The sequence below is a fragment of the Thamnophis elegans genome, chromosome 12 (genome assembly GCF_009769535.1).
Source record: "Thamnophis elegans isolate rThaEle1 chromosome 12, rThaEle1.pri, whole genome shotgun sequence".
Taxonomy (NCBI): domain Eukaryota; kingdom Metazoa; phylum Chordata; class Lepidosauria; order Squamata; family Colubridae; genus Thamnophis; species Thamnophis elegans.
This window is the reverse complement of record NC_045552.1, coordinates 30,300,273-30,324,844: the sequence shown is the minus strand read 5'-3', so window position 1 is coordinate 30,324,844 and position 24,572 is coordinate 30,300,273. Positions and strand designations below refer to the sequence as shown.

The 24,572-nt window shown below is 42.6% G+C and overlaps 1 protein-coding gene across 1 annotated transcript in view; it reads left to right on the top strand.

The window, feature by feature from the left end:
- Window positions 1-23,890, top strand: part of FNDC5 (fibronectin type III domain containing 5) — a 28,233-nt gene extending 4,343 nt beyond the window's left edge. The window contains exons 2-6 of the mRNA XM_032227782.1: window positions 1,149-1,264; window positions 2,157-2,355; window positions 5,600-5,692; window positions 19,604-19,737; window positions 23,849-23,890. Of these exons, the coding sequence (XP_032083673.1) occupies window positions 1,149-1,264; window positions 2,157-2,355; window positions 5,600-5,692; window positions 19,604-19,737; window positions 23,849-23,890 (584 nt within the window). The remainder of the gene's footprint in view (window positions 1-1,148; window positions 1,265-2,156; window positions 2,356-5,599; window positions 5,693-19,603; window positions 19,738-23,848) is intronic.
- Window positions 23,891-24,572: the final 682 nt, after the last annotated feature.

Below are 24,572 nucleotides of genomic sequence, written 5' to 3'. Positions count from 1 at the left end.
GTTTCCGTCATCCCGATTTGTGTATCTTGTTCCATCTTTGATGATAGGGGGAGAAATTTTAGCCCCCTCAGAGAGGGCCCGCAATCTGGGCGTCCTCCTGGATACGCGGCTTAGTTTAGAAGAACACCTGACGGCCGTGACCAGGGGGGCTTTTTACCAGGTTCGCCTGGTACATCAGTTGTGCCCCTTTCTGGATCGGGATGCTCTGTGCACAGTCACCCATGCCCTCGTCCTTTCTCGCCTGGACTATACTGTAATGCTCTCTACATGGGGCTGCCCTTCAAGAGCACCCGGAAGCTTCAACTGGTCCAGAATGCGGCTGCACGGGTTGTCATGGGGGCACCCAGGTACTCCCATGTTACACCCCTTTTAGGCGGCCTGCACTGGTTGCCGGTTGTCTTCCGGGTGTGATTCAAGGTACTAATTATGACCTTTAAAGCACTCCATGGCTTAGGCCCAGGGTACCTGCGAGACCACCTACTGCCACCGGTAGCCTCCCATCATCCAGTGCGATCCCACAGAGTTGGCCTCCTCAGGGTGCCATCGGCCAGACAGTGTCGACTGGTGACCCCTAGGGGGAGAGCCTTCTCTGTGGGAGCGCCTTCCCTCTGGAATGAGCTGCCCCCGGAGCTTCGTATAATCCCCGACCTCCGGTCCTTCCGACGTGCCCTAAAAAGTTGGCTTTTCCAGTAAGCCAGCCTGGCCTGAACAAAACAAATCAAAGTATTGATTATTGTTAATTTTAATTTGAATTCTTTCAAAAAATGTGTCATTGTTAATTTTAATTGGGTTTGGGGATATCCTATTTAATTTCTTTTTAACTTTTGTAGTATGTGTTTCTTTTAAAGTTGTACGCTGCCCTGAGTCCTTGGGAGAAGGGCGGCATATAAATCGAATAAACCTCAAACCTCAAACCTCAAATGGCGATCACAGGTGGCCCCCGTGGACTCTGCAGCTGTCAGACGTTCATGTGGGTTGCCAAGTGCCCAATCTTGCTCCGGTGGCTGTGGGGAAACTGCAAAGGTTGCCGGTGGAAGGAGCAGCCCTAGGAACATTTTCTGTGCAACTGTATCTCGGAATGGTTGCTAATGTGATTCAATGTAAGCCGAGGGCTGCCTGTTCCCTATCCTCACCCTGCCTCCTTGCAGACAGCCCCTCCGCTCCGGTCAACGTCACAGTGAAGCTCCTGAAGGCCAACTCAGCTGTGGTGACCTGGGATGTTTTGGAAGAAGAAGTGGTCATCGGCTTTGCAATTTCGCAGCAGGTAAGCTTCTCCCGAGTTTCCTCTTCGTTCTTGGGATGAATTTGGAATTCACCTTAACTGTCTTCAGCAGTCCTCACAAGATGATGGGAAAGGAGGATAGGCCAAGAAGTCCCAGATCTCTGATGGTGGAAGTACTGTTTGTTACGGCTCATGCTAGTTCAAAGGGCCATATTGATTTTTAGGTTTTTATCTGTATTAAAGGAAGTTGAAAGTTATTTTTTTTCTTTTGCTCTGCACTCCTGAATTTTGCTTTTTCCTTACTCTTCCACCTTTCTTTTTAATTCTCCTTTCTTTGCTTTTTTTGTATTTTATACTTTGGAAGTTTAATAATATTTTTCAGAGAAAGGAAAAGGAAAAGCCAGATTTCTCATTGAACATAATTAGGTTGAGGCAGTTCTTCTTGTGCCTGAAAAGCAATATACCCAAGGATCTGGGAGATCCTTGGGGCTCTCTGAGCTTGGTTGCTTTCTTGTAGATGCTTCATTACCCAACTAGGTAACATCTATAGAGCACTGGTGATGTTATCTGGTTGGTAATGAAATGTCTGCAAGAAAATGACCAACCTTAGAGAGCACTGTTTGTTTCAGAGCCTTTCTCTCATCGTTTAGGTCTGGGGACAAATTTTGGAGCTACGACTTCTAGGGCAGTGTTTCTCAACCTTGACTAAAACATGTGGACTTCAATTCCTAAAATTCCCATGGGTGGCTGGAGAATTCTGGGAATTGAAGTCCACAAGTCTTAAAGCTGACAAGATGAAGAATCCCTGCTGTAGGCACGAGAGGAAAGACATCTTCTCTCTGGCTCCTTACATGGGATTGGGAGATGCAACCAGCCATCAGTTGGGAATCTTTCCCACCCTTTCCACAGCCTGTTTGTCATCTTCTCTCTGCAGAAGAAGGATGTACGGATGCTGCGTTTCATCCAGGAAGTGAACACTACCACCCGCTCGTGCTCCCTCTGGGACCTGGAGGAGGACACCGAGTACATTGTGCACGTCCAGTCCATCAGCATCCAAGGCCAGAGTCCAGCCAGTGAGCCCATCCACTTCAAGACCCCACGAGAGGCAGAGAAATTGGCTTCAAAGAATAAAGGCAAGCAGAAGTGGGGCTGAGGTAGGGCAAGCTTGGCAAAGTTGTGGTCAACCAAGAGGAAGCCAGGAGGAGCCTCAAGCAATACACACCTCACTTTTGTTCATCTTCTTAAGAATTCTGCATGTGTCCATATTTCATATATTTTGACCTATATTTAATGATCTTTCCATTAGCATATTCAATCAGTTAGCAACTCAGATTAATTATCATGTAAAAGAGTAAATCACATATCTCTACTTTATATTCTCCGCATAACAATTTCTAAATATCTGATTTCTTCCTAGTAAGACTTTTATCCCAAATTCTAAATTGCTTTTTCTTTCTACTGGGTTTTTTCTTCTTCTCCACCCACTGCTGCATCTTTTGGCATATCCTCTGTCTCCCTGCCTTCTCTTCCTCTTTCATCTTATCACTCCTTTTTTCTTCTCTTTCTTCTCTATTCCTGTCTCTTCCCTTTTCTTAAGGTGACCAGATTTTCAGATTGGTAAAGAGGGACACCTTTGACCGGGGGGGGGGGGCTTGATTAAAAATTTTATACGGAGAAACAATATAACACAAAATAGTATTGTAATATTTTTTTTATTTCAACATAACTACAATTTACAAATATAAATTGTAACTGTTGCCAAACATCAAAATTTTGATCGCGTGACCATGAAGATGCTGCAACGGTCGCTAAGTGTGATAATGGTCGCTAAGTGTGAAAATGGTCATCAGTCACTTTTTCAATGCCATTGTAATTTTGGTCACTAAGCCCATTATACAACCTTTCTTGCCACCGTTCTTAAGTGAATAACTGCAGCTGATAAGTTAGTAACATAAGTGAATCTGGTTTCCCCATTTGACTTTGTCAAAAGGTGATTACATGACCCCAGGACACTGAAACCATCATAAATACGAATCTGTTGCCAAACATCAAAATTTTGATCGTGTGACCATGAGGATGCTGCAACAGTCGCTAAGTGTGAAAATGGTTGCTAAGTGTGAAAAATGGTCATCAGTCACTTTTTTCAATGCCATTGTAACGTTGGTCACTAAGCCCATTATACCACCTTTCTTGCCACAGTTCTTAAGTGAATAACTGTAGCTGGTATTTTGTATTTTGGATAGAATCTTTTTTTAAATAGCCTAAGACAATTTAAAAAAAGAATCCACACAGAATAAATTGAAGTAAAACATTTCAAACTATTCTTTCTATGCACAATATATTTCAAAGTATTGTGCATAGAATTTTTAAAAATGGTTTCACTTCAATTTATTTTGGATAGAATCTTTTTTTAAATAGTCTAAGACAATTTAAAAAAAGAATCCACACAGAATAAATTATTAAAAATCCTAGGCACAATAAATATTATTTTAAAATACATTAAAAAATAAAAGAAAAAACCCAGCTCACTTACCAGCAGGCACAAGTGAGCACCCCAAGTCAATCCAGAATGATGTAGATGTTTATACAAAGAACTGAGCAAATTAAAATTGTGAAATTAGTCAGGGAAATATTTTTCAAAGAAACTTTGCCACCATTTTTTCCACACGAGCCGCCTCCAACCTCCGTGCCCCTCCACTCTGGAAAATCCAGGAAGGAACACTCGCTATCTCTCTAGCCAAGTATTTCCTGGAGCTCTATGGTACTTGGTCATTTTTTCTTATAAAATGAGGTAAAAGGGGCCGGGGGGGGGGTCCATTTTCTTGCTTTAATGTTTTAATATCTTCAATGAAAGTACTGAGACAGAGAGAGGGATTAGACAGGGTGTCTTTTGTCTTGCCCCGGTTAGGATTTTTAAGCAAATTCACTGGGCTTTCAACATGAAGCCAGAAAATCGGGACTTTTTAAAAACGCCCTGGGACACGGGACAAATTCTTAGAAATCGGGACTGTCCCGCTGAAATCGGGACGTCTGGCCACCTTATTGTTGGGACATATCCCCCCTTTTCAATTTTCCCTATGCCACTGTCAAATCCAGTCTGCTTTTTATTTTTCTTTGTTTCTACCATTTAATTACCGTGCCCCTCTTCTTCCCTCATTTCCTGCCTCTCCTCAGTTTCTAACTTCAAGATTCTATTTAGACTTAATTTTAATGATTTATGCAAGGAGGGGCTGCATTCCACAGGAGCAATTGACGGCCAAGTGGGTTGGTTAGGAGAAAGAGAGCCAAGATGGCGCCTCCCCATGCTCAGATTATATCTTATATGCTTTAGTTTGGCAAAATTGATGTTGCGCCCCAGAACCAAGAAAAATACCTATTTCCAAGCACTTTCCTTTATTGTTTCTCACCTATAGACAGAAATATCACTAAACTAAAGCAACTACTCGCATCATTATTTAAATATACTCTGACATTTTCTAGGGAGGGTCTATCGCAACCCTCTTTTTCCCAACCAAACTTCAACTTCACTGGGCCTCTGAAATGTAGTCCCTTCCTCCTGGCAATCCAGACTATATTTCACCACAGCTGTCCACATGTAGCCCTCATCATTCCCTGCCAAGTAAATAATTATGGATGTTGTAGTCTTCTGCATGATCTGAATGGTTAATATGACTGGAGAATTCTGGGAATTGACATCCATGCATCTTAAAATTGCCAAGGTTGGGAACTCCTGGAATTCCAGGAGAACAAAAAGCATCAAGCGCAGAGATGGAGTGAACATCTCTGAAGGGTCTCCCTCTCTCCCTGGCTAGGCTGCATCCACAAACTTCCTGCAACTACCCTAGAAGGTTTTGAGGCCTACATTTATTTTCTCAACAGCCCTTGGCTTAGCCCTTGTTTAGGGGAGATGAGAGGCATGGTAGCCTCTCAGAGGCATGGTAGCCCCAGAGAAAGTCAACAAATCCAGGACTTCAAGCCCTAGGTGTGGGCTGAGCTGCTGTCACTCGCCTCAGCTCCTGTCCACTTAGAATGCAAATGTAAGTAGATAAACAGGTACCATTCTGGTGCGACTAATGGCAGAAGCAAGAAATCTGCCCAGATGCAAGGCGAAAACTGGTGGAGAAAGAAGCCCTGGAAAACAATGATGCCCCCACAGAACCCCCTTAGCTCTGTGTGTGAAACTAGGTGCACTCTTGATAACGTGCAAGTGGAAACTGAACCAACTAATAGTCTTAGGCAGCCAAACCATTACTCTGTATAATGTTGTAGATTCCTGGCTTAATGTATCAACACCGCACACTCAATCAATCAATCAAGACAAAATCCCTGTGGGTAAATGACCTTCTCCTCTGCTCTGCTTTCTTCCTCTCTATGCAGATGAAGTAACGATGAAGGAAATGGGAGACAAAAATCAACAGCTGCGAGCCGGCGAAATCCTGATTATCGTGGTCGTCTTGTTCATGTGGGCAGGTTGGTGGGAATCCCTGCAAGCATGTGAAAGGCGAGGCAGAGGGACTCTGGGTCTCAGTCGGGGGCAGCTGGGCATGGTCTGGTCCTGAAGATACGTAGTGATGTGCAGATGTGATGACCATCTGAATGGGTTAGAAAAAGTTCTACATGCTCTTCTGTTCCAAAGGAAGCAGAGTAGAACATAACCAGGGATGTAGTGAACTCATGCAAAATATCATTTTTCATAAATGTGAAGCACTTATGAATATCAATAAAAAATTTCCACAGAAAATGGGCAAAGGAAAGGATTCAGATAATGATAAGGTGGCTCTGACTGCTGGATTCACCTTGCTAGACCGAAGCAGAGCATCATCTGGAGGTCCTGCTAGACTCACAATTCCTGCCTGAGATGTAGGTGACAGTTGTGGCTAGAGGGGCCTCTCAACAGCATTATGTGGTGCACCCGTTGCCACCCTTTTTGGGCTGTGAGGCTACTCACAGCCACTCCTGCTCTGGTCACCTCCAGGATGGACAACTGTGACATGCCATACTTGGGCTGCCCAGAAGCATCAGCCGGTACAGAATGTGGCAATTATGTGTGACCCCTTAGAGGGTGCACATTACACCTCTGTTCCATGAGCCTCATTGGTTGCCAGGTTGCTTCTGGGTCCCATTCAAGGTGATGGATGTCATCTTTAAAGCTCTACATGGAATGGGACTTAATTGAGAGCAATCTCCCCGGTGACTGCAACCTTCTGCCACCAGGTCCAGTTAATGGGGAAGGCTGTAGGTCCCATCCCCAAAGGAGCTTCATATGCGGGGATCTAGGTGGCATGTTTTTGTGCTGTGGCTCTTTGCCCCTTCATTGCCCCCCTCCCCAAGCTGAGTTTCTCAATTAGTCTTCCAGAAGGATCTTAATGTTTTTTTTCATCGGCCGTCTGGATCCCACAGGGAGGCTTCTACGCCACCAGAGTCACATCTTTGTAATTTTTATTAAAGAAGTTTTTTTACAAGGTTAAAAGATAAATAGAAAACAATATAGGAAAAAATAAAATATACAAATGGATAAGTTTTGAAAACAATAGAAAGTGAAAAGAAAGAACTTATTATAATGATATTTCGCTGCTGATAAGCAATTCTAATAGGGGAACAAATGAAAACTGGTATATATAGGCAGCAATGTTTTGTTGAACAATGAAGGAATAAGATCTCTGTTTGAAGGTATGAAATGCAAGGTTAACAATGAATAGAAGTATACTCTCTGGGGAAAAATAATGCTAATGTTAACTGAATATATATTGTAGAATGAAAATGAGGCCTTTAGTTATATTAGATGAAATATTTGAGACGGTAAATATTATTTGAAGATGCAGATCTTAAAACACTTGTAACCAAACGACATGCTGTATGTGATGGTTTTTTTTTTCTTTTTCTTTTTTTTTCTTTTTCCCCTTTTTGGGTTTTTTCGCCTTTTTTTTTAAAACCCTAGGTTATTGTGGTGTCTATTAAATATATAACAGAGAGATACGGGGTGTGTGTATGGGGGGAAACGTAGTAGGGATGCACCTGTGATCAAATGACATACTGTATGGGATGATGTTGTTTTTTTTCCCCTTTTTTTTGTGTGTGGGTTTTTTCCCCCCTCTGCCTTTCTTTTTCCGTTGTTGTGTGATTGTGTTGTCTATGTAACAAAAATAAAAAATAAATAAATAAATAAAAAGTGAAAAGAAAGAAAATGAAAAAAATAAGCTACTTCCGATATTTTTCACAGCAGTTATAGACCTTCTTGAAACAGTTGCTTCCCTTCTGAATCACATAACATTGTAACTTCTCCCCATATTCAACCTTATTAATTGGCAAATCCAGAAATCCAGGTCATTTTTATCATTTTCAGCAAAAAGTTTATAAAGCATTTCCAGTCTTTTATAAAAGTAGCTGTTATACCCTCCCAGAGTCACATCCTTGCAAGATAGGTAGATGTATAAATATGCTACATAAATAATGTGTTTAGTTTTTGGTTGGTATCACTTTCTGCCACTGCTAAGTTAATAACAAAAGAGGAAGACTAAAGGGGATGAAGTAATAATTGGGATCCTAAGAGCCGCTGGGACCAGGCGTTCTGGGTGGAAATGGGTGGACTCTCTGACTGGGTTGACCCTCCTGCTCCTGCTCACTTCCAGTGCATGAGGCTACCAGTTTTAATAGGAAACAAATGCTCTCTGGTAACCAATGTAAGTAAAAACACCACACAGGATATGAAACTTAGAAAAATTAGAGAAATTTTGCTCCCACCTCAGGGGAAGTCATGTAAAATTTTGCACGCAGCAAAGTGATACAAAGTAAATGTAATACGGCATACATCTCAATTATCAAGGTTCTACTTTTAGGCAAGATAAACCAAATACACAGGCATAGAGTAGATGGTACCTGGCTCAATAGTAGTAACTTTGAGAGGGATCTTGGAGTCCTTATGGACAACCACTTAAATATGAGCCAGCCGTGTGCTGCAGCTGCCAAAAAAGCCAATGCAATCCTAGGCTGCATCAACACAGGGATGGAATCAAGATCACGTGAAGTGTTAATACTGTTTTACAAGGCCTTGGTAGGCCCACACCTGGGACACTGCATCCAGTTTTGGTCACCACCATTGCAGAGAAGAGCAACAAAGATGATTAGTAGAGTCTAGGACAATTCAAATAGAAATAGAACAGAGTTGGAAGGGGCCTTGGAGGTCAACTAGTCCAACCCCCTGCTTAGGCAGGAGACCCTATACCACTTCAGACAAATGGTTTCCAATCCCTTCTTAAAAACTTCCAGTGTTGGAGCATTCACAACTTCTGGAGGCAAGTTGTTCCACTGATTGATTGTTCTCACTGTCAGGAAATTTCTTCTTAGTTCTAGGTTGCTTCTCTCCTTGATTAGTTTCCATCCATTATTTCTTGTCTTGCCTTCTGGTGCTTTAGAGACTCTTCTTTGTGGCAACCGCTGAGATATAAGAGCACTGCTATCATGTCTCCCCTAGTCCTTCTTTTCATTAAACTAGATATACCCAATTTCTGTTACCGTTTTTTATATGTTTTAGCCTCCAGTTCCCTAATCATCCTTGTTGCTCTTCTCTGCACTCTTTCTAGAGTCTTAACATCTTTTTTACATTGTGGCAACCAAAACTGATGCAGTGTTCCAAGTGTAGCCTTATCAAGGCCTTATAAAGTGGTATTCATACTTCACGTGATCTTGATTCTCTCCCTCTATTTATGCAGCCTAGGGTTGTATTGGCTTTTTTGATGGCTGCAGCACACTGCTGGGCCATATTTAAGTGGTGCTCCAGAAGGACTCCAAGATCCCTCTTGCAGTTACCACTATTACTACTATTGACTGAGGTACAACATACAGTGTACCTGTGCATTTTGTTTTTTCTGCCTAAATGTAGAACCTTACTTTTTTCACCATTGAATTTCATGTTGTTAGATAGCATCCAATATTCAAGTTTGTCATGATCCTTCTGTATCTTAAGCCTGTCTGCTGAAGTGTTGGCTATTCCTGCTATCTTGGTGTCATCTGCAAATCTGATGAGTTCCCCACCTATCCCTTGATCCAAATTATTGATGAAGATGTCTTCCTAAAACAGAGCCTTGGGGTACTCCACTGCATACTTCTCTCCATGTAGATGCAGTTCCATTGAGGACTACATGCTGAGTGCGGTTGGTCAAGCAGTTACGAATCCATCTGGTAGTGATGCTGTCTAACCCACATTTTTCTATCTTATCAAATAGTAGATTATGGTCTACTTTATCAAATGCCTTACGCACTCACAAACTCACTTCAGCTAACTCGCTGCAGCCAACTCACCATGGACAATTCACTGTGGGACATCCACATGGGATAATTCCACATGATAAATGTTATCCCCCACTGTTTCTTCTACATTATTTTCATTTTTGTCAATGAAAATATTGTCAAAGAAACAGTGGCAGATAATATTTATTGTGTTGAGCTATCCAGCGTGGAATTGTCCCATGGCGAGTTATCCTATGGCAAGTTGGAAATAGCAAGCTGCCCCACAGGAAGTTGGATGCAGCAAGATAACACCAACAAGTTGGCTGTGGCAAGTTGTCCCATTCCAGATTAAGGGACTAGTTGCTAAAACAAAGAACAAACAGTTGCAGGAACTGAGTATGTCTAATTTAACTAAGAGAAGGACCAGCAGGGCGATAGGATATCAGTGTTCCAATATTTCGGGGGTTACCACAAAGAAGAGGGAGGAGGGTCAACCTATTTTGCAAAGCACCAGAAGGCAAGATAAGCAATGGATGGAAACTAATCAAGGTAAGAACTAATCTAGAATTGAACAGGAATTTACTGACAGTGAGCACAATCAATTGGTGGAAAGGCTTGCCTTCAGAAGTTGTGGGTGTGCCATCAACGGAGGTTTTCAAGAAAAGATTAGACAGCAATTTCTCCAGAATGGTACAGGGTCTTCTGGTCAAACAGGGGGTTGGACTAGAAGACTTCCAACATTCCTTCTAACTGTTATTCTCTTATTAAGCAAGTTCCACAACAGTTAAGCAAATTCATTGTCAGGAACGGGCATTTTTTGCCAGAAACTGGCAAAAAAATAAGTCATGGAAAATGGGGCCCAGTATGATCATGTGGTCATGGGGGGAGGGGCAACTATCCAAACTTTGAATCCAGGTTGTAAGTAGCAAGTGGTGGGATTCAAATAATTTAACAACTGGTTCTCTGCCCAAATGACAATAATACAAGAGACTCCTGTCCCAAAGGTGATTTTTCAAGAGGCAACTAGACTCTCTGGAAACCAAGAAAGTCCAGTTGCCTCTTGAAAAAAGGACCTTTGGGACAACATGACCTGGATGACTGAAGAATCCTCATAGACAAGAGATTCTTGTGCTCAGTGAGCTGACAAAGCATCCAGGAAACAATCCTTAGATCCATTTGCACTACTTAAAGATACCAGCTGGTCTCACTGACCTCACAAAATATCCTAAGGAAATCATCCAAATTTAAGGAAAGATCACATGCCCCTAGAAAGGCAGTAAAAAAATCAGTGCCAAGCTTGCATCCTGCCTCTTGGAAGTACACCCCAAATGGATGGTACCAGGAACAACTAAAGCAGTGTAAAAAGCTTAAAACAACCCTTCCCCTTCAAGTCCTTAAAACCAGCAAAGAAAAAAAACAAAACTCTGGAGAAGCAACAGAAAGCCTGGGCATACTGCCAAGAACCATTAGCTGTTACAATGTAATAAGGCAGTTTCTGTAAGCAGGACAATAAAGATAAGGATTATGTTAGAAACACCACTATAATGTTTCCTTCCTACCTTCCTGACAGTTGCCCTGTAAAGTGGGGGAAAACCAATGTCCGAACTGCTCAAAAAGTTAGCAAATGGTTCTCCCAAATAGATGCGAACCGGCTGAATCCCACCACTATAGTCCTTATACTAAAACACTTGCTTAAATAAGATTTAGAAACAAACCACAATTGTTGGGCCCACAGAACATCCTTCCAGGGTGAAGTGCAGCTTAGAAGTATGATATTTGGACTGACTAATTGGATTCACATTAAAAAATACAGTATTTTGCATAGTCTCTGACCATGGCTGCTTGTTTTATAGCATCTCCACTTGATTGCTCTAGTTCTGTGATGGGGTTAGCAGCTTTGTTGCCAGGATTATGCAAAGCCATCCCACCTCTCGAGGGAACAGGGCTGTCAGAATATCTCACAAACTTTCTGTTGAAGCCTCAGCATCTCTCCTGGGTCAATAGCCAGAGGACTAGGAAGAGTGAGGCTAACTCAATGAATTGAGGCTTTCTACATCTTTTTGCTGCATCTAAGGATCATTCAGATTTCTGCAGCCCAGATACAGCTGCTCTAAGGAGGAAGGGAACTCTGAGATCCCAAGCCAAAGAGGCTGAAGGACAACACAGAGTAGAAGGAGGGACTCTTGCTAACCCAGTAACACATCCTTTGGCATCAAATAGGCTCCCACTCGGCCTGATTTTAATATTTTTTAGCATTCTACAAAACAAAAATAAACTTCTCCCCCTAGAACATCTGACCCCCACCCCCAGAACATTTATAGAAGAGAAACATGGCCAGCTACAGTTCAATGCTTGCCATGGAGACATACTCCCCTGTACAGAAAAAGGAAAAAATAAAGGTAAACCAAGGTGACATCGTACGTCTAAAGAAAGTGCCAAGCAGCAACTCACTGTTTTCCTTCTGGCCATGCCATGCCAGAAGGAAAACAGTTTTGTGTGCGTTTTTGTGACATTTGTGGATTACAAAGAGTTTTCACAGTATTTGGCTAAAGCAGGCTTTGCAATTTGTGATCCAGAGTCTTGTGGAATTTGCCGGTGTCACAGCATTCTCTGTGAACAAAAGCCTCCTCTGAAGCCATAATATGGTTTATTATATTACAACATATAGAACAGACCAGTTGTGTTGCTGCTAACCTGTATTTAGCACATGGTGTGAATTCCATCATAAGAACAAGGAGCCAAAGCTGCTAGCCACATATTGTAGCTTAGTGTCAGGCTAGGGACATCATCTTCCTCAACTACTAAGAGGATCAGGGGAAAATCAATGGGCCTTGCTGATTGTGTGTGTGTGTGTGTGTGTGTGTGTGTGTGTGTGTGAGAGAGAGAGAGAGAGAGAGAGAGAGAGAGAGAGAGAGAGAGAGAGAGAGAGATACCTATTCTTCTCTTTGAGTTTTATTAAACATTTCTATGCAGTTTCTTGAGAGACCCTGTGGGGAAAGCAAAGAAAATCCATCTTGGGACGGTTTTTGTTCCACTGGAAAATTGACCAGAAGATATTATACAATAGAGGATACCTGGCTAAGACTAAGTTGTGAACATGACAACAGAAAGAATTAAAGGGGACAAAGAAAAGACCAACCCCACTCCCATCCTGCCTTTCTGCAAAGCAGTGAGCAGCAAAAAGGAATCGGTGTCTTTTGTGAAGGAACGTTGCTTCCAACCGATTTGATTCCCAACAGAAGCCTGGAGTAAAGAATAAGCATTGCGCTAACGGACAATGTAGGGCTTGATTTTGGCCATTAAAAGAGTTCCTTGCAGCTATGAGGCTGTGCCTTGTGTCCAAGTTTTAAAGTGTCCAAATCCAAAAAGGAGATTCCGAATGGAGTCCATCTGCCTCCCATGTGGGAAAAGCATTGGCCATGCATGGCAGTGACCGCTGTGGGTAAGCAGGAGGCTGCCTGTGGAACTGGGCAGGGCAACTGAAACCAGCTTGATCGGATTATTAGAAGAGGTGTTAAAGAGGCTTTACCCTAGTCAGCACAGATCATTATAGTCCAGTTGATCCTGACACATAGGCTCCTAACCAGGGCTTCTCAATCTTGGCTGCTTGAAGATGTGTGAACTTGACTCCCAGAATTTTCCAGCCAGCATGGTTGGCTGAGGAATTCTGGGAGTTGAAGTCCACACATCTTCAAGTGGCCAAGGTTGAGAAACATTGCTCTTGATATTAGATCCTTCCTCAGGTGCTACGACAAACTGGTCAAGAGGATTAAAACCAATGAGGTGAAAGGCTCAGCCACTCAAAAGCTGGCCTAAGACCACAAAAGACTTGTGAATAGACAAGCGATGTGTCAATGCTAAAGACGCAGAGCAATGTTCCCTCTAATTTTTTTTTCAGTGTGAGCAGAAAAGTATAGTGTTTGAGCGGCATATTTTCATGCCTGAGCACCTGAATTTTTTTCACAGATGTCACCTAAGACAACAACGAAATCAGTATTATTTGAAACTCAAAGTTATGTTTATTCAAGGTACCCGCTTAATTAAAAGTGTTATATAATATCAGTATCACTTAACAACGCTCCTGCTTAGCAACCAAAATGCTGGCTCACAAAGTCTGGCATTTGAAGCACGCAAGTCTTAAAGCTATTGTTACAAGATCCTTGCACCCCTAACCCTTTAGAAAAAAAATCCCAGGGGTCTTCAAACCTGACAGCTTTAAGACTTGTGGACTTCAACTCCCAGAATTCCTCCTCCAGTCATGTTGTGGTGACGTCATCTGCGTGGATCTGCTCCATCTTTGGGTTTTTTCACAGGGGGCAGGGCTGCCGCTGAAGATGCTGACGAGCCCCCGCCGCCACTAGAATAACTGCTGTTGCCTCCTCCTCCTCCTCCAACAGTGCCACCACATTTGCTGCCCAGCGCTGCAGCTGAGGTGAAGCTGCCAAAGTTCCCGCTAGTGCCCCCGCCCATTGCAGTGGCGGCGGTGCCTCCCCCTCCACTCGGAGCACTTCAGCTGGGCTCCAGGTTACCCCTGCCACTGCCTCCACCTCCGCCGCCTTCCTACTAGCCCCCGCGGCCTCATGGCTCCTCAAAAGCATGGCAGAGGAGGAAGGGGGAGGGATAACGCGGGGGCCAGGTCAGGTGCTCCGCGTGGAGGGAGAGGCACCACTGCCACGGGCGGGGGTGCTGACGGGAGCTTTGGCGGCTTCACCTCAGCCGCAGCGTTGGGCAGCAAATCTGGCAGTGCTGCTGGAGGAGGAGGCGGCAGCAGATATTCTGGTGGCGGCGGGGGCTTTGGGGGTTCACTTCAGCCACAGAGTTGGGCGCAAGCGGCTAGGATTTGCCACCCACAAAGGATCTCCCCGGGCTTGCTTTGCTGAACACGGGGCGACTGATGCTAGTTTGAGTGGCTGCGGCCAGCGCAAACTACCGTCAGTCACTCCGTGCTCATCAAAACAAGCCCGGGGAGATCCTTTGTGGGTGGCAAATCCTAGCCGCTTGCGCCCAACTCTGTGGCTGAAGTGAACCCCCAAAGCCCCCGCCGCCACCAGAATATCTGCTGCCGCCTCCTCCTCCTCCAGCAGCACTGCCAGATTTGCTGCCCAACGCTGGGGGAGGAGCCTGTCACCGACGGGAGCTCAACGGAGCTCCTCTCAGAGATCTGGTCTGTATATCTAAATAAGATCAAAGATATCACCCCTTTTTGGCAAGAAAGGGGCAGGGAGAAGCCCAGTGGCTAGGGTCTATTCGTAGTTCACAGCCTTCTTCCTTTTTTTTTGGCTGTGGATGGAGATTAGATCCAGCGTTAGCTGAGCCCTTATCTCCAGCCAGTTCTTCTCAGCTGCCTTTTTTGCAGCCCTAGACAGGAGACTCCCCCCCTCAGGACAAAGCAAAGTTGTTTGAAGTTATGATTAATACGAGCGGGTCCCACCCCTGAGAGGTTTTACTTTTATTACTATCTTAAACACCAGCCTCGTTTGTCCTAGAGGCTTCTTTGTTTAAACGCATTACAAAATGGCGATTTTTCTCCGTTGGTGACTGATAGGGGATGTACTCAGCCGGCTTTACCTTCCTGCAGACTATTCCTCATTAACTACCCAAAATCTACAAACAAAATTTTTTTTGGGAAATTGAGGGGAGCGAGAGCGCTGTTTATTTGTTTATCTCTTTACTCATGATGGCTCCCAGGTCAAAGCCGAAGCGTTTTTCTACGAATGTGCTTAAAGAATCTGTTACAAAATCGCTGCCCTTGTCTCCTACGCCCTCTACTGGAGATTTCTTAACACAGGAATTTTTTTTTCAAATGCTTAATGACTTTAAACAGGAAATTAAAGAATTTGTATTGGAGTTATATGATAACTTAAAGACTAAGATTGCCCAAATGAAGGCGAATACGTTTGTAGCCGTGTCTGCTCTGACAGATTACACCGCTGAAATGGAGAATAAATTGGAAAGTTTGGAGGAGGCTAATTCTAATTTGACTACTAACATGCAAACATTACAACAAAAAATTAGAGATACTCAAGAACAGCTCGTTATGATAAATTTTAACAGGAAGGCATTTGCAATAAGAGTCAGAGGATTGCGTGAAAAGGAGCGAGAGAATTTGAAACAGACTTTTGTTGAGGCCTTCAGCCATGCGGTGGGAAGTCAGGGATTTAATTTTGATTGGCAGATTCGGAAAATCTATCGCCAGAATTCGTTGGTAGCAGAACAGCGACAGCTCCCGAGGGACATAATCATATATTTCTCCGCAAAAGAATCCAGAAATGCGATCATACAAAAGTTTTACAACAATAGGTTGCGAGTTGATGGGCAGGATTTGATTGTCTTCAAAGAAATACCATCCCAGATGTTAAAAGCAAGAAGAGACTATACTTTTCTAACTGAAGAGCTTAGAAAACACCAGATTCAGTATAAATGGGAAGCACCAGCTGGAATCACGGTCACATTTGAGAATCAAAGATTTCGTCTCAATTCTGTTTCGGAAGCTCAAGATTTCTACTATAAGACTTTGAAGGCGGGACTTCCTGACTCACTCGGAAAAGAGGAAAGACAAGGCGGAGGGGAAGGCAAGCAGCAGACCACATGGCTGCAAGACAGAGGGTGTAGCTCTCCCCCTCCTGGAGAAGCAGAAGAGCGGAGATCGAGGATTTAGCTATGTCTTCAAAATATTTGTTTGGTTTAAGATACGGTAATCCTGTTTAGACCCAACAATTTGCAAGATATTCAGTCTCTAGACTACTATGTTTTCCTGTTAGACATTTCAAAATATTTCTCAAAGTTGTGGATTAAATGGGGGTTTGCGATCTCTCTCCGGTTGAAAAAGTGGAATTGGATACAGGTGGTGTGATATTGGGACTGAATTACGTGGAGCGGATGTTGAACACACTTCACGGGACTTATATGTTTGAACTTTAACTTAAATTGTCCAGGACTTTAAAGTGAAGAGAGTGGAGATGGTAATTTTACTGAATTCTGGTTTGGGAGGAAGGGAGCCGGGTAACGCGGGGTAGGTGGAGGGGTAGCGAAAGCTTGATCAGATTACTTTGAGTTAAAAGGCAAACTGACTCTTGTGTAAATTATTATTCGAAAATAAGGTTAAGAAAGATTAGTTGGAGTGACTACAGGAAGTTGTGGTAAATATCAGAGAAGCAAGGGATGAGGGTAAAATTCATGCGGAATAATCTACGTTGTTTAAACTCTATTAGAAGGGAAAGCTTGGTGAGATTATCTCGAGACAGAATGTAAACTGATTCTTGGGTAAATTATTATTTGAATAGGTGGAATGATCCACGCTGTTTAAATCCTACTAGAAAGGAAAGTTTGGTGAGATCATTTTGAGCTAGATCGAAAACTGATGTCTGCATAAATTTGCATAAATTTTTATTTGAATATAAGGTTAAGGAAGATGAACTGGGGAGTCTACAGGAAGTTCGGGTAAATAACAAAGAAGCAAGAGACGAGAATAAAATATATATAGAATGATTTATACTGCTTAAACATTAATAAAGATGGGGGGCTGAGCTTAATACAAAAAGTTTTTTCTTTTTTCTTTTTTCTTTTTTTTTTCTTTTCTTTTCCTTTTTATAATTTGTAATTTTTTTTGTATCAATTTTTTTCTTATATTACTTTTATTCTTAATTCATAGGATCACAAGATACTTTAGAAGGGGTTTGACAGAGGACAATGCCAGGTGTGGGCCCTGGGAAGTCGGGGGGGACTAGGGAGGGGGACTTATGGGGGGTGGGTGGGTGGGTGGTAATATAGTTTCAATAAGAAGAAGAATGCACTTGTATACGGTTGTCTTTTCTTTTTTTTCTTTCTTTATATTTTTTTCCTTGGTTTTTTTTTTCTTTCTCTTTTTATCATATTTTGTTTCCTATTTTCTATCTTTATAGTTCAATATTAATAAATAAGAGTTGAATAAAGGAATACACCAAGGGGAGAGGTAGAAGGAAAGAAGAGGGAGGAGCAAGGAGGGAGTGAGAGGGGAATGTAAGGAGGGTGTAAGAAGGAAGGTTTGAGGGGAAAGGGAAGTAGGAAAGGGGAGTGTTAGAGGGAGGAAAGGAAAGTTGGAGGGGGAAGATGGGGTGTATGGAGGTTGGAAGTGTCAGGTGGGGTTTTGTCTTATGCTGAATGATGATGAATCGTGTTTTCTTTTTTCTTTTTTCTTTTCTTTTATTTCTTTTCTTATAGCAAATATCCAGTATATAAGTGATTGTAAAATTGAATGTGAAAATGAATAAAAAATATATTAAAAAAAAAAAAAAACAAGTCTGGGGAGGTCTTTTGCGGGCGGCCAGTTCTAGCCGCCTGCAAAGGACTTCCCCGCGTTTGCTTTGCTGAACACGGAGCGACTGACAGTAATGAGCAGTGCAGCTGGCGCCTAGGAGGTCCTAGGAGACCAGCTGTGCCGCATAAGCTCCTGCCGCCGTCCCCGCGCCTGTGCTAACCCTAGATTTTTTGAGGCCCCTGCGCAGCAGTTAGAAACTGCTGCACGGGGTTTTCTTGCCAAGTGCATGGCCCCGCACCCACACACCTTAGAGGCAACAGTGACGCAGGGGGCTTGAGAAGGTTAGTTTGAGTGCTATATGGTATGGAAAAAGAAATGGAAAATCTACATTTATGGAATGGACCTACGAGGACACATCTGACTGATCTGGGAACTCAACTGGCCTAATTAATTCTGAATCCTAATGCAAGAAGAAGAGTACAGCACAGATCAGAACAACCTAACCAGGACACAAATCATGAAGCTACACTAGTACTGTCAACATATCTTCTTCATGTTCAAAAGGAAAATGCATGAGCAAATAAAAGGGATGCCCATTGGATCCCCACTATCAGGAGTCATTGTAGAAACTGTCCTGCATGAACTAGAACATCATACATTTCAAAATCATACTACTAAGTGTTGGTGCCACTATATGGATAACACATTTGTCTTCAAAAGAAATGCTCTGAAAGACAATGCAATTGCCATTTGTAGATGTGCTTGTCAACAGGCAGGAAGACAGAAGCCTAGAAACCATGGTTTATTACAAGGCCACCAACATTTCAAAATCTGCCTCTGCCTCCCAGCATCCCAGAGTCCTCTGGGATTGGGCGGCCTAGAAATTTTACAAACAAACAAACAAATAAATCCATCTGGTATTCATCTGGCTAATGTCCTTGCAGCAAACAGAAAACAGCCTGGTCAATTTCAGGATGTTATCGGAACCCCAAGACGTGGCTTGTCAGGGCTCTGCTCCATTGCGCCCACCACTGACCAACTGAGCTGAGCTGCTGCTGCCGCCAGGGAACTCTGGAGCCTTCGCTGCCGAGCAGCTGATTGGTGATTGGATTTGCCTCCTGGAATACTGCCGATCAGCTGTTCTTGAGGGTGGGGATCACCCTGACTGCGGCCCATTTGCCGCTGCCACAGCCTGTTCGCTGCTGTGGCCTGTTCACCGTGGCCTGTTCACCATGGCCCATTCACTGCCGCCGTGACCTGTTTGCCACAGCCCATTTGCCGCCATCATGGCCTGTTCACCGTAGCCCGTTCATAGTTGCTGTGACCCATTTGATGTGGCACATTCGCCAATTGGTGGCGAACAGGCAGTGACACATGGGCTGTGGCGGCAGGGATAGGCGGCAGCGATCCCAGCCATCTAGAACAGCAATATTCACTATATAAGACGCATACACATTTACCACCAAGGTTGAGGAAGACTGCTCCAAGAGCTCACTTTATCCTTGGTGATTTCTTCCTTTTATTTCCAGAGCAATTGCTCACAAGGTAGATGGGGTTGAGAATGAGAGAATGACCCATAATCAGCCAATGAGGCTCCATGACTGAAGGTGGGATTCCACCTGCCTCTTTCCAATAAACCATGTTATCCCCTTGGCCCTCAGTTCGTCCAGTTCTCTAGATTTTGACACTAAAAGAGAAGGAAAGCAGCTCTGTTTAAATGCATGAGTGGACCTGCCCCATTCTCAGTTGCTTTTGTGGCCCTGCAGAACCTGTGACGTTTAGAGAGTGCAAAGCAGCACTCTGCAGAGAAGTCACCCGGGGCAGTTCTCCCTCCTTCCCTCCCTCCCCCAGGAGGATGGTTGGAGGTGCTTGTGGGACCTTCAGGAAATGCTGATCTGTGACCTCTTTTCTTCCCTCAGGGGTGATTGCCCTGTTCTGCAGGCAGTACGACATCATCAAAGACAACGAACCAAACAACAATAAGGAGAAAGCCAAGAACACATCAGAAAACAGCACCCCAGAACACCAGAGTGGGGGCCTCCTGCGTAGTAAGGTGAGGAGGAGGGTGGGGAGGGAAGGGCATAAGCAAGGCAACTGGCATTTCCCAATAGAGCCTCTGGAAAACTCAATTTCCATCCTCCTGCCCTCCATCATCCTTCATAGAAAGAGGGCTGGAGCCAGGCGTGGGCTACAGCCAAAGGCAACATTTATAGGGGAAGAGTCCCAAAGCACCCCGAGGCTTTCCCCACTGGCATCCTGAGCAGCCTTTGCTGTGGCCATAAGAAGAACCTCCAGCATACGGAAGTATTTCCTTTCTGAATTCTTCTCTGTGGCTTGTTTTGCAGGCCAGAAAGGTGGCATAAATCATAAAGTGAGGCTAGGCCAATTCCATTGGAGACATGTGTGAGTCACTAATCATGAAAAGCTCCCATTCTGCTGTATTATACACCCCATGAAACCCTTTTTATAGTATACAATTAATATTTTAATAAATGCAAGATGTCCAAATGCTGCTCCTAACCATTGCAATTATCCAAGAAAACAGAACAACAAAATGTGTCGCCTGGAGAACCATCCTAACTGTTCTAGAAAATCTTAGCCTCTTGTTTAATTATCCCAGGGAAAAGCTGGTCCCATGATAACTCAATTTCCTTTTTTGTTTAAATAAAATTTTTATTTTCAAACAAACACAAACACATAAGACATATAACATAAAAACCTATTCAACTGCATACAGTGTATCAATTGGTTACAAGGTCTTTCCGCGTCCTTTCCATAGTCATCACTTGAGCTTTATCAAAATTCACATATTGTCAATCAAATATCTTTGTATACATTATGATTATACTTCATTTGTTTGCTTATCACTATTGTTTCTCCATTTTAAACAAGGTATTCTAAATATGTATCAATTTATATTATAATGATTCATTATATCATCTTCAATATATCCAATAATAAATAATTTTATATCCTATTCTAAATCATTCTATTATTTTAGCATTGATAACATTCTCTAATAATTTTCAATTCCATGTTTTTTCCATTATTAGTATCATCAATTCAATATACATGTATACAAATTGTTATAATTGTTAAACATCCATTGTTAAACATCCATTAAGCATAGCTATTATAACATTCTTTATATATGAAACATGTTAAATTTGAAGCAAATTTATATTATGGCATTTCATTACATCATCCTGAAATCATCCAATGATTTATATTCTATTCTATATAGAATTATTTATCTTTTATAAAAAGGTTTTTCAACATCATCTCCATCATCCTCACTTACAGTTTGTATAAAATTTCATATTATCAATCTAGTATATGTAAATGCTTTATTATCATTATTAATCATTTATTTGGCTATAGCTATTATTACTTTGTCTTATACATAGTACTCAAAATTTAAATACATTTAACTAAATTTTATTGTGACATTTCATTTCATCATCCTGTATCCTTCCAGAAATAGTGCAGTCCAATATCTCTTGACATTTGTAGAATCTGTATTCTAAGTGTATTCTTGATAAGTCTTATGTGGACTTCTCTTGACAACTTGTTATTTATTGCATATCTTATAAAGATTCGAAACCCTCTATCTGTTCCTTTCATCAGCTTGACTTTTGTTATCGCTGGTGCTTCTGCTGAAATTACTCTTATTGTTTCTGCCAAAATTTCTCCCCTTTCTTCATCTATATTTTGACATCTGAGATAGAGTTCCAGTTCATCGAACTCTCCTTTCCGTATTTCGCACTTATCATTTCCATCCACTCTTGATTTGCTGTCAGTGTCAACAATGTTCTTATCACTTTCATATGTCTCTGTGGTTTTTTGAACTCTGTCCTCAAATTTCATCATTGTTTTCTAAGTATTCTCAACTCTTCCCTCTGTACTTTCTATATTTTGATCTATAATTTCAAGTCTCTTTTCAATTCTCTCTGTGATTATTAAGACTTTTTGACTTTCTAGTATAATTCTTTGCAATATTAGTCCCTTTTTCTTCTTCATATTGGGCCATTTTTCCAGGGTATAGACACTGCCACTAAAACATCCAAGGCTTTTGCTAGGTTTCAAACAAATTGAGTAAAGTTTTTCAGGTCAACGCTTTCTCTTTCCTTCAAAGAAACACCTGTATAGCCACTGACCCTTTCAGTAAACAAAGCCAATAGTTTTGTATTATCAGATGTTACCAAGCCTCTAGCCTCTAGATGGCAATGTTACATTCTTTCCCTCTGTTTTTGCCTCTCTTTCTAAACTCCGAACTCCGGAACAGAAGAAAAAAAAGTTTGAAGATTACGATCCGGCCGAGCCTTGTAAAGAAAGAAACTTTTAATCCACAAATACAAAAAATGGAAGAAGTATAGAGGAAGAAGGGAAAAATAGGACCAATCCAGTTTAAAAGTAAGAGGCATTTGTAAAAAGTCCATCCATAGAAAACAAAAAAATTAAAGTGAAAAAGATAACACGATAGTTTCAAACCAGTGTTAATTCGCCGCTTACTTCCATTTTCTTCAATTTTATTTTAACTAAGTCTTTTGGGTTTTCTCTTCTCTAATAAGGACTTTTCTCACCATTTCGACACAGTCCCTCCTGTTCTGCTTCTGTTTCAGGGGACTGTTCCAACCTTCTACAGCCATTTTGACTGCTTCTCTTGTAGCCGGCAAAAACAGCTTTCTCCTGGATTGATCAGGGACTTTGTGATTTCCCTGAGATCAGCAGGACCTGCTCTTCTCTATCACCATTCCTTCAGAATGGTTTAGATTCAAAAGGATCATCCAGCAGCAGAGATATTGACAGCAATCCTGAAGCCCCAAGATTGCATGTCGTGTCATTGCGACATCAAGACCCACCCTCCGATAACTCCATTTCCAAAGTGGGACTTATGTCAACTTACCCTCTGCCATGTGCACCAGCTTTCTCTGCCCCACCCAGCCATGAAAGGCTGCACAGGGGATGAAGAAAGGACGATGTGCCCGCTACTGCTGGGTTCCCTCGTGGCAGTTCCTGGCCAGGCCCTGGCAGGAGACCCTTGGTTGCAGGGCAGCAGATTCTGCAATGCTAAGAGAGAAGAAGGGGGCTTTGGCCTTCTGGCCTGAGCAAGCGGTGGTAGCAGTTCAGCAGGCCTGGTTGGGCACTGGTGTAACTGCGAGAAAGAAACCACTGGTCCACAGCACCCATTATAAAGTCTTGAGGAAGGAGGATAGGAGCAGGAGGTACATTTTTACAAATAAATCCACCTATGGTGTGACAATAAGTAAGCACATGTTGGCTGTGCATTCACCAAAATAGGCATTATCTACCAGCTGCAGCTCAGCAGCATTTTGAAGACTGCAGAAATATTTGACTTAAAAACTACAGAACTGAAGTGACTTACAACCAGTCCTCATACTTACGACATTCCCAATTGCAGTTGCTAAACAAGGACATCTTGTGCAAATGTCCTGCATTTTTCTATCTAGGCAACCCTCTCAATAAAAGGAATCAGCTGCACTAAAAGCTCTTCAGTTTGGCAGTTAAAAATGAATAAATAAAATGTCAGGTGTTCCAAGGTTCACTACAAAGTTTAATATGGGGGAGCTGATTCATTTTGATTCCTCCTTTGATATTGGAGGAGCTGGAGTTTCCCATAGCAGGAAGGCCAACAACCTGGCACTGAGCCAAGCCAAACATTAAATGATGGGGGACCCAATTCAGGAAGTTGCACTCTGGATTGGCAGAGGCCATCTACTTCATCCCTGGATGGCCTGATCCAGCCATCTGGGACAGAGACTGCTAGATCCAAGTCAGGGGACCTCTGTGAGTGTTCTTTATGCACACTCAAGACATCTCCCTAAGCGTCTAGCTTTAAGGTGTATTCAGGTACCTGGATATAGCCCTTACACTAAATCCTCCCATCAATCTATTTTGGAAGAAGAGACCCTGAACAATGAGAGTTGGGCCTCTTTCTAGCCATGCATTCAACTGACGTAACACTTTTGGTAGACACGTTCTAGTTCAGGAGTGTCCAACACTGGCAACTTTAAGACCTGGACTTCAACTCCCAGAATTCCCCAGCAAGTCTTAAAGTTGCTGAGGTTGGATACCCCTGAGCTAGACTGTCCTAAGGCACAATGTCTTGACATTCATCATTGTATTTCTTTTCTCTCTTCCAGTTTCCAAAAAACAAGCCCTCAGTGAACATCATTGAAGCATGACTGCTGATGGAAAGGGCTGCACTTCTTTTCACCTTCTTCTCTTCATTTTCTCCAAGATCTGGCAGCCAAGAGGTGAAATACTATTAGACTTCCTGCTCAACTGGCTCAGTTAGAACCTCCCCATTTTTGTAGTGGGAAAAAGAAAGTCTGACAAAACTTTGCAAAATGAAGAAAAAGACTCTGCAAGGAAAATAGCCTAATGGGAATGTTTCCATGAAACTGTCCAAAAACCCAGGGCCAGTCTTCAATAAGGACTAGCTTAGATCCCCAACTCCATGCCTTTCAGATGTACTGAGTGATAACTCCCCTAATCTCCAGCAGGTATATGACCTTTGTGGCTGGGGATTATGGGAGATGAAATCCACACATTTGAAGGGGACCTGAATAGGGAAAACTGAATTACCTTTGCTGCTGGAGAGAATAAGATGTTATATGTCTTTTCCTTGTCCTACATCCAACTCCTGGAAAATAGTTCATCTTGTTGCTATTTTGCTTTTTGGCTACTGAGGTTAAATTTTTAAGGAGGACATGCTATCCTGTATTTCAGGCATCACTGCCTTAGTCTCTCCTTCTGGTGGTAATATTGGAGACACTTTTCCTTGGACTAAACAAAACATTTGGCTTCACGATGAGTTCCATTGCAGGCATCTTGTTCTTTGTACATCAAGCACTTATAATCGTT